Source organism: Gopherus flavomarginatus, chromosome 9 (assembly GCF_025201925.1).
Source record: "Gopherus flavomarginatus isolate rGopFla2 chromosome 9, rGopFla2.mat.asm, whole genome shotgun sequence".
Taxonomy (NCBI): domain Eukaryota; kingdom Metazoa; phylum Chordata; order Testudines; family Testudinidae; genus Gopherus; species Gopherus flavomarginatus.
In genome coordinates this window covers 17716223-17733462 of record NC_066625.1, presented here as the reverse complement: position 1 = coordinate 17733462, position 17240 = coordinate 17716223, and the positions used below count along the sequence as shown (strand labels likewise).

The following is a 17240-nucleotide window of genomic DNA, read 5'->3' as shown; positions in this document are numbered from 1 at the left end:
TCATTTGTGTGATGAAGTAATAAAGAATGCAGGAATAACAAACACTGACTTTTTAGTGAGATAAAATGAGGGGGAGGCAGCCTCCAGCTGCTATGATAGTCCAGGACATTAAACGGTGTGTGGGAGAGGAGCCCAGCATCCCACTGCTATGATAGTCCAGGCAGTACAGAATCTTTTCTTTAGACATGAAAGGGGGGGGGGGGGGGGCTGATGGAACTCAGCCCCCAGTTGCTATGATGAAGACAGTTACCAGCCATTCTGTACCTTCTGCCGGGAATAACCGGGATCATTCCTATTTTTACCCAGGCGCCGCCAGCTGACTTCACCTGAGGCCAGCCAGGAGCACTCACGGGATGATGACAAGGACGGCTACCAGTCATTCTGCACTGTAGCGTCTGCCACCGGGGAAGGGAGGGGAGAGGATGCTGCTGTTCAGTGCCGCAGCACCGCATCTACTAGCAGCATGCAGCAGACATACGGTGACATTGAAAAAAGTCAAGAAATGATTTTTTTCCCTTTTCTTTCACAGGGGGGAGGAAGGGTAAATTGACAAGCTATACCCTGAACCACCCTGGACAATGTGTTTGACCTTACAGGCATTGGGAGCTCAGCCAAGAATGCAAATACTTTTCAGAGACTGCGGGATAGCTGGAGTCCTCGGTATCCCCTCCCTCCCTCCCTCCCTGAGCGTCCATTTGATTCTTTGCTTTCCGTTACACTTGTCACACAGCACTGTGCTGTGAACTCTGTATCATAATCTGGAGATTTTTTTCAAATGCTTTGGCATTTCGTCTTCCGTAACAGAGCTCTGATAGAACAGATTTGTCTCCCCATACAGCGATCAGATCCAGTATCTCCCGTACGGAGCTGGAGCTCTTTTTGGATTTGGGACTGCATCACCACCCATGCTGATCAGAGCTCCATGCTGGGCAAACAAGAAATGAAATTCAAAAGTTCGCGGGGCTTTTCCTGTCTACCTGGCCAGTGCATCCGAGTTCAGATTGCTTTCCAGAGCGGTCACAGTGGAGCACTGTGTGATACTGCCCGGAGGCCAATACCGTCAATTTGCGGCCACACTAACTCTAATCCGACATGGCAATACCAATTTCAGTGCTACTCCTCTCGTCGGGGAGGAGTACAGAAACCGGTTTAAAGAGCCCTTTATATTGATATAAAGGGCTTCGTTGTGTGGACAGGTGCAGTGTTAAATCAGTTTAACGCTGCTAAATTCAGTTTAAACACGTAGTGTAGACCAGGCCTCAATGGTCAACAACAGCAGGTAAACAATTGGTTTTAAGTCTCTCTACTTTTAAATGACATGGAAGTGACATTTTGTTCTAGAGGCAAGGTATAAAACTGACACTTGGTTAATTTTCACTGTGCTCTCACTAATTTAAATCAGACCACCCTTATTTTACAGTAGTTCTATCCCCACACATCTTTCTTGCAGAGCTGTGCCCTTCATGACATCTCACCTCTAGCAACAGGTCCCACCCAGGGTACAGCTACAACAGTTTGATCATTTAGTGGTATTCATAATAAGAACAACATTAACGTAGGTCTTGATCCATTAGGAAAAGAATCAAACCTACTCTTATGGATGCTACTCATAATAGATGATGCATACCTGCCACATTATAAAACTAGTCCTGAACTATCCGACTTGTTTATTACAAGTCTAAACCACTTTGATTTTTACAAAAGTGTGAACCCAGATAAGTAGGAAGAAGCCCATGGAAACAGCAGCAAGGGCTAGGACGATACAGGCCTTGACTGCATGTTATTAGGGTTCCTAGGCTGGAACCCAGTGTAGAGGGCAGGCTTGGGTTCACCTACCTGCCACAGGGCATTGGAGCTGTCAGCTGGACAGCTGGTCCAGAAGAACTGTGATTTCCACGGAAGGGGAGGAACTTAGTGACCTGGCTGCAGGGCCAAGCCACAAACTGGAAGCTGCCACTCAGAGTAAGAGAGGCTACAGACTGGAGAAGACGGGTAGAAAGAACGCTACAGAGGTTGCAGCACCTGGCAGAACTAATCCCCAGAATGGCCACGAGTGGTGAAGGAACTCCATCACAAGGGGCTGGGCAAAGAATCGCCCCTGATACAAGGCCCTGTGACAAAGACTGTGCAACAAATGACCCACATACAGGCGGAGGCTGAGATACTGTAGTGGACTGTAAAGGAATGCATAAAGTGTTTACCCCCATACAAGGGGGCGTGGAGAGCCATAGCAGAAAAACAGGCAGACACAATGGAGCTTCAGTATGCAGAAGGCTTTTTTACAGAGAGCCCTTGTAACCTCCCAGGCTGGACTCTAGAGTCACTACCCCTGCAGAAGGGGACTGACAAACAGCAGGGATGAATCCAGGTCCTGCAGAGGCAAGTGCTGGAGAACCCACAGGGACAGTGGGAGGCACATTGGTACCTGAAAGACTATCTGACACAGCTGGCTGAACAGCAGCTGTATTTGTTCAAACTCCTCTGGGAAGAAATTAGTAGAGGCTGCAGGGACTGAGATTGAAAGGGAGGTACCAGGGCCAAGAGGCCAGCCACAGCAGTGTTATGCCTAGGGATGAAGGTGGTACCTAAAAAGATGTCCACCCCACACAGGATTGGAAGGGGTTAAGAGGGCCAGGCAGGCCCATTAACTCCCCAGGCTACAGCTGCAGGAGGAGCTAAGGAGCAGGTGTTGATTAAACCAGGCCCAGCTGTATAGGAACAGGAGGGGCACCTATAAAGCCCAGGAGCTGAAAGTAGAAGGGGCTGCAGGGAGGTAGTCTGCAGTATTCCTGTGAGAAGGGTTGTAGGAAGAAGCCCAGGGAAACAGCAGCAAGGGATAGGATAGTACAGGCCTTGGCTGCATGTTATAGGGTCCCTGGGCTCGAACCCAGTGTACCGGGCGAGCCTGGGTTCCCCTACCAGTCACCAGATAGTGACACAGGATGTTGGAGAGACAGACAGACAGACAGCTGATCTGAAAGGACTGCGATTTCCCTGGAAAGAGAGGAACTTAGTGACCTGGCCGGAGGGCCAAGCCTAAAACCAGAAGCTGCTGCTCCAAGAGACAGATGCTGCAGGCTGAGAGAAGATGGGTAAAGAGAATGGGAGGAGGGTGCAGCACCTGGCAGAGCTAATCCCAGGATGGCCAGGAGATCACAGATTATTAGGGTTGGAAGGGACCTCAGGAGATCATCTAGTCCAACCTGCTGCTCAAAGCAGGACCAATCCCCAAATGGCCACCTCAAGGATTGAACTCACAACCCTGGGTTTAGCAGGCCAATGCTTAAACCACTGAGCTATCCCTCCCCCCAAAATTTTTAAACAGGGTCACAACCCACTTTGGGGCCCCAACTCATACTCTGAGAACCATAGATTATTAGGGTTAGAAGGGACCTCAAGAGATCATTTAGTCCAACCCCTTGCTCAAAGCAGGACCAATCCCCAAATGGCCCCCTCAAGGATTGAACTCACAACCCTGGGTTTAGCAGGCCAATGCTCAAACCACTGAGCTATCCCTCTTGGTGCCAAGAGTCGTGACAGAACCCTGTCACAGAGCCCTTCTATCCATTTATCTGTGCAAACAGTTTAGCAGCAACAACTACTCAAAAAAAAAAAATTTCAGCTACTGCTTAGCCTCTGGCTAACAGCAGCTCCACAGCCTGTGTTTATGAAGAATGATTCAGCTACAGTATCATCAGGAGGAAGAACCTTTCTAGCCTCCCTCACCCCTTTTTAAAGTCAGGTTTAAGACTGAAGTAAAAGGAGATATTCAAGTTTACCCACCAGCCATCAAGGTTTTAGTGCAGTATTTGCCCAAACCAGAGACAGCTATAGTCTCTTCATACCGTAAGAGTACAGAATATCCATCCTTTCCAGCCTGTAGCAGTGAAGTATATTCACTCTCTAATATTAACTGACCATATCGTATTCAAAGTTATGGTATGGGAATACACCTACCATCCGCTCTTTAACATTGAGGTAGAGGTACCCTACACTATTATTTGAGGAACAGATTGTTTAATGTACAGTTTAAAATTAGGCATTCAAAAGCTGCTGCTGACTTAAAATCAAGGGTTAAATCAAGTAAAGAAACAGTTTGATCAGATGACATATAAGCCACCTGTCTGTACTACTAGTTACCAAATCAGATGATCACAACTGATCATTTTAGATCATACAGCAATTTCCTCTGATAGCAGAGGCACACAACATTTCTCCTCAGCACTAATGCTGATTGTGGCTCGGCCTAGTAGTGTGACAGAGGGGTTTGCTGTGATTTAAGATCCAATCATACAGTACAAGCAAAAAAACCCAACTTATGTTTGCAGCCTCATTCTGCATCTTTGGACCCTTTGGTGCTGAACTCAGATCTGCATGAACCAGGATGGCATATTTAAGAGTCCCATATAGTGTAAGTCTAATAGTGAGGATCACAGTCCTCCACCAAACTGTCTGTGATGTAGCTGGTCTCAAGGACGTTCTCATAGTACATTTTTTCTGTAAATGTGTTCACTGTCCAGCCAACCACTTGAACTCCTCGTGAAGACCACTGCCTCACATACTCTCTGTAAAGAACAAAAGATACTGTAAGGAGAAGACCAAGGCTAGCATGAACACAGGCTAAAGCAAAGAGCTTTCCTGTACAATATACATTTTCCACAGCAGGGGTAGTCAAATTTTTTTTTTTTTTGGTCAGGGTCCAAATTTCTAGGTCCAAGTATAGTCAAGGTCCAGACTCCAGAGAAAATAATATAATAAGGATAAGTAAATAAAAAGACTTTGGTGTTTGTTCAAAAGCATCTGGAGGTCTGCATTTGGCCCATGGTCTGCCTGTTTTTTAATTAATTAATAAGGAGATATACCTATCTCATAGAACTGGAAGGGACCTTGAAAGGTCATCAAGTCCAGTCCCCTGCCTTCACTAGCAGGACCAGGCTCCGCATTCCACCTTTCTACAATAGCTCTTTACAAACAAGGCAACAGCAACAAATTTCCCTCCTTTGTTTTAACTTAAGGTGTAGCACTGGGGGTAAAAATGTGAATGGAGAGGACACAAATATGAAAAAATAAATTGCATATATTATTGAATACGAGACCTGTTTAAAATAGCATACAGTACACTCAGAGATTCTGCTGTTTGTGTACATCATACTCTTCTAAATCATGGTCCCATCTTACCTCTTCCTATTTTATTACATGATTACCTCTGGCTACATTAGCTCCTCCTGAAAATTTATGCTTTACCACTTACTCTGAAATGTAATTTTTCTGCATGAGGAAAGCTGAAACCCCACACAGGTACCACAAGAAGTTGTGCAGGCTCCAGTCCAGAATGATGTCCATCATCATATACCCATAGTGCTTCCAAAAGCAATCAAAACGAGGCTTCCCATCTCCAAAATGACTAAGGCTCCAGGGCCTGTGTGTTAATGCTGTAACAACATTCCTATCAGATTGCCGCATCTGGAAGACCAAGGTGAGAAAGTTGTACTTAGCAGATGATGCCAAAATTCCAGGGCTACACTCTAGATTAGACGGACTTGCAAACAGGAACATTTGAAGCTGAAGGAATGAGAGGCACTAATCTGTGAATTTGCAGTTCTAGCAGAGTTCTTTTTCCTCCAAGATGATGATTAACCTGGTTTTGAAACTATTTATTGTTAAGTGCCTGTATTGTTTCCCTTGGTAATCTCTTTATTGAATAAGTGAATCCTGCACTGAATCCTGCACTGCTTGTGCACACAAGACTCCCATTTAAGTCAATGAGAGTTATGGGTGTGCAAGGAAAGGAAAGTAGGGTTCTCAGCCTCAAATTCTGGCTTGCTAGAAGTTATTGTACACTTGTCAGTATCAGCAAGTCAACCAACTTCAGTCTCTGTATAAATACAGCTTAGCGTGCTGTTTAGAAGGATAGACAGTTTACTTCTTTTAGACCAGTTTGTAAAGAGAGGGAGGAGACAGCAAAAGAAGAAGCAAGGAAAATAGGAAAAGGTACAACAAAAAGGACTCAAAGGAGGAGGACAAAACTAGAGAAACAAATTCAGGAATGCCTATGATTCTGTAAGGTGACAAGGGAAGGGCAATAGACAGCTGAGCAAGGGAACCATGCACATGGAGGAAGGGGTTGACAAATAATGGGAATTAGGAGACCATTTATTTGAATGTATTCTAAACTTCCATAATAATCTGACACAGGTGTAATCTGTTGATAGATACCTTGGCACCTCAGCGTCAATATCACTTAGTGTCAATTTTAAGCTAATGAACCTTTATCAGTGTAATTCTTGGGGTTGGGGAGGAAGAGCGTTATTCAAGATTTATCTAATCAGTATGGAAGGGTCTGACAAGGTTGCAATGGTGAGTGGGGAGTATATGAGGATTGAGAGTCAAATACCCCAGTCCTCCCCTCATTTCAACACCTCCTTTTAAGTGTGTTCTCAATTACTTAAGAATGATCCCCATGTACTTTGGAGTTACGCTTCTCCACAAGAGTATACTCATCGTATTACAGTGATTGTGACATGGTGTACATAAAACTAAAACAGCGACATAGGCCTTTAGGAAGTTTTACCTTATAGATGATCTCTGGTATGAAAGAGCAGACAATGCTACTGTTGTACAAACGAGGATATTCCAGATAGAGGAGTTTTAGGGCATCAACTGCCTGTCAAGGAAAGATAAATACATAGAATGTACGTTGTAGTCATAGGTAAAATTTAAAAAGAGTTCATTAGGATACAGAAAGACTCCACTTTAGTGCGTTTTTTTTTTCTTGAGGGGTTGGAATTAGAAAGGGGAAGGAGGAAAGCAGCATTTAAGTTTGTCTACAGCTCAAGGGCTGTAGACGTTGTTTGTTATGCAACATTCATAGATTGCAACATAAAAGGATGTACAGTATTTATCATTCTGTGCATGCCTCATGCAGAAGGCTTTCAATAGCCAGGAAGTGCACTAACAGCTAAAAGATATATAACCCCTGACGAGGTCTATTGCTATAAAGTGTATGCAGCATTAACTGTGGTTCAGTTTCGAAAGAAAACATTTTTTCTATACATCACGTCAGAAAAACTATACAGTTTATGAACAAGCAAACCATTACCTACCAAAAGTACCCCATGTCATGGTGCTAACAACTACAGACAAGCAGGACAGCCCATCATGATTTCTCTTCTTCCACACAAATAGGTGGCAGGGAGGACCCAGTTATTCATTCACTTAGATTCAATGCATGCTTGTGACATTACCCGAGCCCAACATGTCAGTGAGCCACATTCTAATTACGGTTGTCAGCGTCCTTGTGCAATGGAATGGAAAGAATGAAGCATGAAAAAGTTGTCTCAGTTTTATAAAACCAAACTTAACTTTCTGCAAAAACAGGCCCAAGACCTCTCTCACTGAAGTTAAAGGAAGTAGTGCTATAGACGTCAATGGGAGCAATCCAATGAAATGGTGAGTGAAGCACTTAGCAACAATACCTGATTTGCATGGCCTTTGACATCGAAGTAGATTATGAGGTTATAACACATACATTCCATAACAGCTTCCTTCAAAGTTGGTACTTTTTCACCCCGGAAATCTCTCCTATAGGAAGGTATGAAGAGTTCAGTAGAAAACATCCAATCCAGGAGAACTCCAAGAACAAAGAGGAAGGAAAGATTCCATGTGAACTGTGCCAAGGTGTAGAGTATTATATTAAATACAACAAATGCATAAACTAATGGAGCTCCCTCTTAAAATGTTACTGTGAATTATCTATTTTTTTAGGAGACTTATTCTTGTAAATATTCTAGCAAGTGTATATATTTCTTTGCCTACATATTGCGAGAATGGAGATAATTAAACCTGATGTCAAGATCAAAGGTCTTATCTGAGACCTTCTTAGAACTCCAAGTAATTCCTTTCCAACAGTATAACCCTTATGTTTTAGAAAAAATGAGTCCATCCCACCATTCATACAAAGATACACATGATCATTTAAATAAACTAATCTAATTAAGAGATGTGTCAATAAAATTCAATTTAGAAACAGCTACCCCAGCAAGCTTTGAAAAGTAGCAATAGTCCTAACATATGAAGTGTTTTTCAGACCAAACCCTGTCCTAAAGCGTTTGGTCAAGATTAAGTGGAGGTTAACACTGCTTATGCATTACATGTTGGAAAATCTCATCCTTGAAATCAAAATCACTCAGTTCTGCTTCATGGGTCCACTCCAAGAAGGGGTAAGGAGACAGATTCTGATCTGCCTCCAACATAGAACAAGGGGTCCCACATGCATGTCAGAAAGTTTTAAGGGGTTTTTAGTCACGGCTGAGTGAAAATCAAATTTTATTTATGATGGATGTTTTGGTACTGTAGAAACAATTTTCAAAAATGAGTAGAAGTATTAGCAGACTGTTGCTGATCATTTACCATAGTCTATGTTTTGCAGCTGGATTAAGCTTCCTAATTTCTTCAAACGTAAAATCACGTAAACTCCCAGACCCATCAGTTGTCCTTTCTACTGTATCATCATGCATTAGAATGGGAATGCCATCTGCAGTGAATTCAAGGTCCAGCTCCACGCCTGTGGCTCCATTCTCAGCTGCCTTTAAAACAAAAAAAGAAAAACTATTTAAATATAAAGATGGGTGCTACAATGCTTTCTTTGTATTCTAATACAGTTGCCAGGCTACTAATATTCTCTAAGATTTGTCAGCCCACAGAACACAGTGGGCTTTAGCTACATTCTTATGAGTCCTGTATTTATAGATCTAATATGAAGATTTTCCTATACTCCAAATGGTAAATTGCTGAGCAAAAGTACATGTGAAGGGAAGGAGCTCAACCCTCTCTCTACCCCACAGCCAGTGGGCAATGTCCTGGTTACCCATGGCCTAGCCACAGTAAATAAATTAGATAGGATAAACTAGTCAGGGCAGTGGATCTTAATTGGGAAGCAGTCCAGACTTGTGGGAATTTGGCTGAGTTAAGATGGAAACCAGTTATCTTGGGCCAAGTAACCAAGACATGTAATAGAAGAGACTTTGGCAGCTTACTTTTCCACCATGCATAGCAGGCATCACATGGGGCAATTGTTATTAACAGCACAGGAAAAGGATCCCGCACTGCGTTTTTTTTCCTCCTCTGAAAAAAAATTCCTAGTCTATCAAATACCAGGTATTTTAAATATAGACTTTATACAATATTTCTTTCTCTGATAATATAGACTGAATTAATCCCTTCATCCAACACAGTATCTGAGATCTTAGACATTTCTATTGTAAAATTAAAGTGGAAGAAACCCCCATTCTCCCTCCTTGGGGGGGAAAAAAACAACTTTGTGAACAAGTTTTATAGCAGCTGGTAATTTTTACTTGAATTTGAAATAAATTACATAATCTCAGTTTCAAGATAGTAGTGGCAAGGGCATTCTGATTTACATGAAAACAAAGACAAATGTAACATTCTCGGGTACCCACTTGATTTTATGAAAACAAGAGAATAAAAGTGAGAGTCTAGCACAGTAGTCCAAAACAGAAGGAGGAATGGAGACTTCAGATAATCATATCTGCAAAAAAATTATTTTAAGTTGAGACAAGATCAAAACTAGAAAACCAGGACACTGTTTTCAAGATGGACTACTAGATTACAACTTTTAGCTGCCTGTGGGTAAGTGATCAGAATTTGTACCCTTCTCCACAAAACTGGGAGATAGTGGGATCAGTTTCTATTGTACACTTGCAAGTTCATAAAATCAGAGAGCAACCTTGAGCTTAATGTTAACTGTACACATACAACTTTTATACAACAGTCACCAACGAGACGAGGCAAGATTATGATTAAGCAGGAAGATGGTCCACACAATGAAAAGTTTGAATACCCCTGATCTAGAATGATCCTGTTTTATCTCTTTGTTTTATAGTACTTGCCCAATCTTAGGACAGCCCTTAAAGAGTTAGAGAACAACTAGCCCAAGACATCCTAAGACTGAATTTTACAATACAGAGGGTGGAATACATGCATAGTTTTTGCTTTTGACTAGTCCATCTTCCCTTCTTTTGCTCATCCCTTCTCTTCCCCGTTCCCAGAAAGATATGCCTTTTGTACAAATCTCCTGTTTTTGACACTTAAATGTTGCTGGGCTTATATTTACAGGACATGGTAGCTCAATCACAGAGATGTTTTGAGATATTTAGCAAGGAGAGTTTGACTACTGACATTTCCAGAATTTCTTTCCCTCTATCTCCCTGGGGAGAAGTGTAGCCTGAGTAGCTGAACAACACTGATGTTAGAATAGTAAACAGCATCTATCTTGTAATTTCCAAATTCATTGTCGTGTACCAAGTTGCTCCGGATTGTTTTGGGCAACAGATGGTTACTATATTTACACTTATTATACACATACTCGTGAATCATTAACTCCCCTATTGTCTCTGTTTCATTTTAGCTGCGCTACTTAATCCCTATGGTTTGTTGATTAGTTTGTACTAATAACTCCCATTTGTAAAGCTTGTAGTATTTTATTTGTTTATCATACATTTAACTGCAATTTTTTGCTTCAGTCCAGGCAACAATTTGTTTATGGTTTTTCAAAATGGATAACAGTAAATGCTGAAATTTTGGTTGTTGTGGAATTTTACTGCTATGATTTGATTTCTGGTGATGTGTACTCCCTGCAGATATTCCTATAAATAAATTTTGCTATTACATTTTTAAAACAAAAATATAGTCAGTCATACAGTGTAAGGCCAGAAGGGACCACTAGATCATCTAGTCTGACCACCTGTATATTACAGGCCACCAACAGCACCTGCACACAAAATCCAGCAATGGAAATGAGACCAAGTAAATGAGACCCACAGGAGATTAAATTATTCTGTGCCACAGGCTGAGGATAGGAGGGACTGAGGTGCCTCAGTGCTTGAGGCCACTGCAGTGGCACAGAATTATTAAATGAGGTATACCCAGATAATCTCAGCAAGTGACCCACATGTTGCAGAGGAAAACAAAAACACCGCAAGGTCACTGCAGATTTGACCTGGTGGAAAATTCCTTCCTAATCCCACATATGCCAATCAGTTAGAACTGGGGCATCTGAGCAAGAACCAGCCAGCTACACACCTGAAAGAGACAGAATACTCAGTGCCAGGTCAGAGCCCTGGCCCATCCTGCCCAGTGTCCCATCTCCAGCTGTGTCCATCCCTGATGCTGCAGGAGGAGGAGATAAATCTGCCAGAAAACTGGGAAGGAAAAATCCTATCCTAACCCCTGGGGGGTTGCTGGCTGAAACCCCAAAGCATGTTTTATAGGAACATCAGATGTGCCCACCACCACGACTTTCCTCCCTTTCATAATTTGATAAGTGAAGGTATTCTTTACCAAAGAGGTTAATACATTTTATAAAATTATCATTTAAGTTGTTGGCATCTCTTTGTTAGAATGTTTTGTCATACCCAATTCAAAATAAAAGTTGGGTTATTCTGTTCACTACTATGCCAAACTGATTTAAAAGCAAAAAGAGTAAAACACAGTATTTACCACACACCTATTTCTGCTGCTCACAGCTTTCTCAAAGAATTGCAAAGTGAAAATAAACCACTTTTCAGTTTCTATTATTCAGACCTCTGAGGGAGGCAGTGAAACTGACAGGAATTTGGTCCAGTTTAATTTGCTGCTGCTTTGAAAGCAGAGAAGGGAAGTAGAGCTATTTATTCCAAATATGACCCAAAATTGGAGTTGGTGGGACTAGCAGAGCAGCAGAAAGCCCGCCCTGGTATCATCCTGGCAGCAGCTGGGATAGCCCTGCATCTGTTAATGTGATATTGTCCATAATTTTCTGTCTCTCCCCACCACTGACAATTTCAAGTTGGGAGGCATCTCCAGCTGAGAAGACCACTAGAACCGTGTTTCCCAAAGAGTGGGTCATGACCCAGTGAGTTGTGGTAAAGTTCCAAATGGGTCACAGGGACCTAGGCAAACACACACTTCTCCCAGCCCAGTACAAAGGTGAGGAAAGAGATTGGAGAATAAGCCCATTATGCACTCACACCATAATGGGGGCTCCTGTCCTGCAACACTGGGCCCAGCTCTCCACTCTGGGCATTGTAACCTGGTACATGGAGTAGCAGTGCCGCTCCTGTTTGGCTGACTGCCCTGCCAAATACAAGAGGCACTAGGCCCCAATGCCACTCACTCAAATTTGGTCCACTGCTGCTCCTGAATGGCGCTGTGACCCCATGTGCCAGGTCGCCAAGCCAGGAAGCAGGGCCTAGCCCCATGGGGCAGGAACTGCCACCCACTTCACTCTCCAACCTCCCCACTTCCAGGGCCTCCCCTCCCCACCAGACTGGGATTAGGGCTGCAGTGCCAGGGTAGAGGATGCATCGCAAAACACAGCTGGCGGGTGGCTTTAGTAAAGAGTTTGGGAACCATGGCCCTGGCAGGTAGGTACGGCTCTAGGAGGAAAGGGGGGCAGGGAAGCCAAGGATAGAGGAAAAGTAGATGGTCTGGGGGATGAAGAACTGTAATCCCTAGCACCCAAGGGCACAGGGCTCCAGTGGGTCCCAGACTCCCAGAGATTAAGGCAGAGGCATCGGGGTCAGCTGGCTGTGCCTGGTGACTGCTGGAAAGGGTGGGCTCTCCCCACGAAGCCAGCAACACCTCCAGGGGAGGGATCACTCCCGGGGACACGCAGAGTGTGGGGTGCATCAGGCTCCGTAAGGAGGAGGTGGGGTGTACTAGCAGGGGGAGGGGCTCGAGGGGGCATGCCCGAGGTCCCTGGGGAGTTGGGGTTCCCGGTAGCTGACCTGTCTGATGGCCGCCAGCGTGTTCTCGGGCGCGTCGTGCCCGCCGCCGCGGTGGGCGATGCGGGCGGCGGTGCCGCGGGGCTGCACAATGTGCTGGGCCCGCTGCAGGGGGACCGGCTCGAGGCTGAAGAGCCGCAGCGCCAGGTAGAGGCCGCCCGTGAGCAGGCAGGAGAGCATCGGGCTGCGGCTCAGCACTAGCAGCGCCCCCAGCAGCGTCGTGAAGGCGCCCAGCAGCATGGCGGCGAGAGGGGTAACGGGGACCCCCCCCCCACCGCAGCTGCCGTGCTGACCCAGGGCCTTTACCCCGTGATCACACAGTGACTCTCACAGATACCCACCAGCCAATCAGCATCCGGCAGTCTATTTCCAACCACCAATCAACCTCCAACGGATCTCTGCCATCAGCCAGTCAACAGCAGCCACTGGCAATCGTCAGCCAATCACCGTCCAGCGCTCGCCATCCTATATCCGTCAGCCAATCCTCAAGGACAGTGTGCCAGAACCTGGGGGAGCCGCATGGCACTGCCTGGGAGCGGCTTGTCTGATGCTGGCAGAGCTTGAGTCTGCTCAGACTCTCCTGGAAGTGCCTGGAGGGGGATGTTCAAAGGTGCAAAGGGGAATTTTGCCGCCAACTCCTAATGTTCAATAAACGATAAGTCAAGAATCAAAAAAGAAAACACCAGAACAGCTTAAAATCGTGATTAAAAAATGCGCGTTGGGTTCTTTTCGTCGTCTGTTTCCTACATCTGTAAGGGGTGGGGGCATATATATTCAAGCTTTCCTCTGCAATCATGAGGGCTAGAAACTTACTTTTTATACTCAAAACCTGAGATTAGCATATAATCATTTGATTCCCGCAGGTGTAGGTTTAAGAGAAACAACAATCTTGAGAGGTGGAATAATTCCTATCTGTGCCTTTGAAAATCTCCCCTTTGTTGCCATAGAGCATGGAGAAAGTCATGATACAATTCCATTTAATTAGCCAGCTTTGTATGTCTGCCTGTTATTCTCAGGGTTTGGCCATCAATTTAGTTTATTCTAGGCTAAATATATTGTGGCTGGTACTATTTGAACTTCGTAACTTTGGCAATACCAGTGCCTATAATAATCCTGCATTTGGTAACAAGGGTGATGCAAGTGTTTTGCAATGATGCTGCAGACAATGGTACAGTTTTTCTTGGATTATAACTGATTTTGTCATGAGTTTTCATCTTCTCCTGCATCCACAAATGTTGGGAATAGTTCAGGTATTAGCTGAAGTAATGCCTGGCTCCCTGAAGCCACAACGTAATTGGCCTAGCGTTGGTCATAATGCTGGCTGTATCCTGAGAAAACCAGCCAGACCCATATAGGACTGAAATAATTTATAATGATTAATTAAGTGGCTCAGAAAAGTATTTAAAAATCTTTTTATAAGTTCTGTGTTATTTTAAGATTTAAAAAAGCAGCATCAGGGGATTTAAAGTGGTAATTGATGTAAGGATCTTGCTACTAATGATAACTGTTAGCCTCTCTGCTTACCTCCCACCCAGAAACTAAATGTTTCTGCAAACCTAAACAGACTTAGCCTGAGCTAGAGCAGCAGCTGTGTCTTTTTCAAACCCACCTGCCCTGCCTCATGCCTGCTTGCTAAACACTTTAGTAGCTGGTGGTACTAAGGGCTGCAGAACAGAGAGAAGTGATGACATTTTAGAGAAAGTCTGAGGGTTTGATGACTTGTGTGAAAGCATAAAGCTGGAGTGTGAGTGATGCCACTATCTGAAGGCTGCATTGACATGTTATCACCATATCTATCAAAATATCATCACTTCTCAAATGCAGTGTGGTGACACCCCACTAGAACATTACTGTGATGCTGTGAAAGATGGTGATGGTTTCAGGGTCCTTAAAGTGTTATTAGGACCTGTGCACAGATTCCACTGAAAATCAGCCCAGGGATGCTGGAACAATTTGTACAGTGGGGGTGCTAAGAACCATTGACCCAAACTGCAAACCCTGTATATGATGGAACTTCAAGCCAGGAGGTGTGATGCCATGCCCCACACCCCTAGTTCCAGCACTTATGATCAGGGTGATTCTGGGAATAACAGCAAGGGAAGCAAGATTTCCTATACCTGATATAAAAGGGGAGTCACTTTCATATTTAAATAGGAAGCGCAGTACAGCCTTCACCTCAAACTACAGAGCCTTTGCATGCAATATTCCATATTGAGGCAAGCAGCCTAGGGCCCAATAAAACTACCATTCCCAGCATGCAACTCTCTGTGTCAAATTACGTAAGGAAGTGGGTGCAGGGAAGTGTTGCATGCTGGGATTTGTAGTATCCATCTCGGGTCACTCAGCTGAGCAGCTCGGTTGGTCGCCTCCACCCGGAAGCTCTGGCAGGGTGGTGGGAAGACTCGGGAGAGGGGCGGAGTGCGGTGAGGTTTGCGGTTGCCAGGAGTCCGCTGCTCTCTGGCGGGGAGCGCCGCGGCGCGCTCTGTGCAGGGAACCAGGCTGCGCTGAGCCCGCCAGCAACGTATCCGCGCTCCTTGGGGGCCTCGTAGCAGGTACGAGGCTGAGGGCGGAGCTTGCCCTGCCCGGGGGACGGGGACACCTTTCCAGGTGTGTGCCGGGGCCCTGCGGCTGAGCAGTGCGACTGATTCCGGCCCTCCTCCCCCAACCTGAACTGAGGGGCCGCCATCTCCGTAAGGGGGGGGGTCACCTGCCAGAGCGGGGAGGGGGCAGCCCGAGGGAGGAGGGGGGCGGGTTTGGCGCGGGGGATCGTCACCCCTTTAGCGTTATGTAGTGGGAGCGGGGGCTCTGCCCTGACGGCTGCGCTTGGCGCACCGGCGGGTCTGGGGCCGCTGCTGTCTCCGCACTCCGAGGAAGAGGCGAAAACTGCCACGGTTCCCCGCCCCACACACAGACCTCAGCCACTGAAAGCTGCCCGCGTGTGTGACTCGGTGTCAGAGCTGGTTATGTGCTCGGCGCTGTATAAGATGAAGAGTCCCAGTCCCACGGAGCTTACTTTCTAAAAGGCAGCTGTAGCTGAGACAAGGCTCAGTGGGAAAGTTTTAGTTGAGTGGGGGGGTGAGTGCTGTTCTGTTGGGAGTGGGTGGAGAAGGCATTTGACTCGTGGGTTAGTGCTGGTGGACTTCACAGAAAGAGCAATTCTTTTAGGCGGCGTTTGGATGAAGAGGGAATAGGGGCTGCGAGGAAATTAGGAGGCAGTTTGAAACTTAAGGGAGGGGCATCTTGGAAGAAGGCAGGAACGAGAGGGAGAAAAACACAAGGCATGCTAGTCCTGCTTCTCCTTTTGAGTTTCTACTTGGCTGTGAATTTGTAATCTGGATGGGGCCTGCTACCATATCAGCACTGGTGGTGGTTTTGAATGGAACCAATTTTATAATTTGTGGGGAATTTCCAGGTTCCATCTAATTTGTAAGAGAGTCTGAAATTTAACATCGGTCGTTGGGGTTCTGCCATAATGAGACCTGATCAGGTAGAAGGGAGATGAGGTGATGGAGAACTGGCCCCAAATAACTTCCTGACCCCAACAATCCTGAAAACAAATAACACACAAGACCAGTTACCGGCTGAGAATTTTCTTTTTTTTGGCTGAGCAGTTTTTAGCACAAGTAGAATGGTTGCTTTTGTATTCTTCATAACAGATTCAGTGACTCAAATCTTAATTTCTTCTCTGCACACTTAATAATTTGAGGGCTTTAGTTGAAAAGCCCACATACTGGGTTCAGACTGGGTTTTTTGATAGCAGTGCTTCAATCACTTAGCACAGAAGGACAGTGAATTTATATTGTGCAAGCAATTTTGGGAGTTGTAGCAGAATTTTCTTCTCTTCCTCGGTTCTGAGCTCATGCACTCAAGCAGAGCAGGTTAATAACTTATCAGCCCAAGAATGTATTTTCCCCTTATATATGTTGTAGGTGGTTTGCATCATAAGTAACTCACAGTAATAAGAGGCACTACTTTTGCCCACAGCTTCCAGACGTCCCTCCTCATAGCCTCAGAATTGCACAAATTGTTGTATAGAAGATGTAACAAAACGCTTTATGATATGTACCCCGCCCTCTGTAGTAAAGCTGTAATTCCAGCAGTGATTCTAATAGCATTACCATTAGGAAACAGGAGTAACGTGTACTTGTTGGTTATAATTCCATTTTAGGATTCTAGTAATCTGTGGGGATTTTGAAATAACCATATTTTATATTTGTGAGAACATAAATCATACAAATGTAATCAGGAAGTGGGAGGGGATTGGAAGGAGGATTTTGTGCATTGATGAAAAGATGGAGTAAAGAGATAAGAATGGGGGCAATATGTCTTTGATTTATTTGTTTAACCATGTGTCTTGTTAAATAAGTTACATAGATTTAAAACTTGCAAAAACCTGTCATGGGATTCAGGTGATGTACAAATCCTTCAGGCTCTAATTTTCATGGGTTTATGATGTCC

The 17240-nt window shown here is 44.8% G+C and overlaps 1 protein-coding gene across 2 annotated transcripts; it reads right to left on the bottom strand.

Moving 5' to 3' along the window:
- Positions 1–1287: 1287 nt before the first annotated feature.
- On the bottom strand, positions 1288–13087 carry GDE1 (glycerophosphodiester phosphodiesterase 1). 2 transcript variants are annotated; one of them, XM_050967764.1, is made up of 7 exons: positions 12786–13087; positions 8410–8585; positions 7476–7581; positions 6572–6664; positions 5252–5463; positions 3417–4565; positions 1288–3203 (listed from the first exon to the last, which is right to left on the bottom strand). In XM_050967764.1, the coding sequence occupies exons 1-6, from the start codon at positions 13020–13022 to the stop codon at positions 4418–4420; spliced, it is 972 nt and encodes a 323-aa protein (XP_050823721.1). In that variant the 5' UTR covers positions 13023–13087; the 3' UTR covers positions 1288–3203; positions 3417–4417. The 2 variants fall into 2 exon arrangements, with proteins under 2 accessions (XP_050823721.1, XP_050823722.1); XM_050967765.1 differs by lacking the exon at positions 12786–13087 and adding an exon at positions 9036–9131.
- Positions 13088–17240: the final 4153 nt, after the last annotated feature.

Excerpts from the sequence above, each read along its gene's own strand:
- GDE1 (XM_050967764.1), bottom strand. The coding sequence starts at position 13,022 with ATGCTGCTGGGCGCCTTCACGACGCTGCTGGGGGCGCTGCTAGTGCTG. Across the intron at positions 8,586-12,785 it reads CGCTGGCGGCCATCAGACAG|GCAGCTGAGAATGGAGCCAC; the intron begins GTCAGCTACCGG and ends TTTGTTTTAAAG. Across the intron at positions 7,582-8,409 it reads GCTGCAAAACATAGACTATG|GAGAGATTTCCGGGGTGAAA; the intron begins GTAAATGATCAG and ends ACCTTCCTATAG.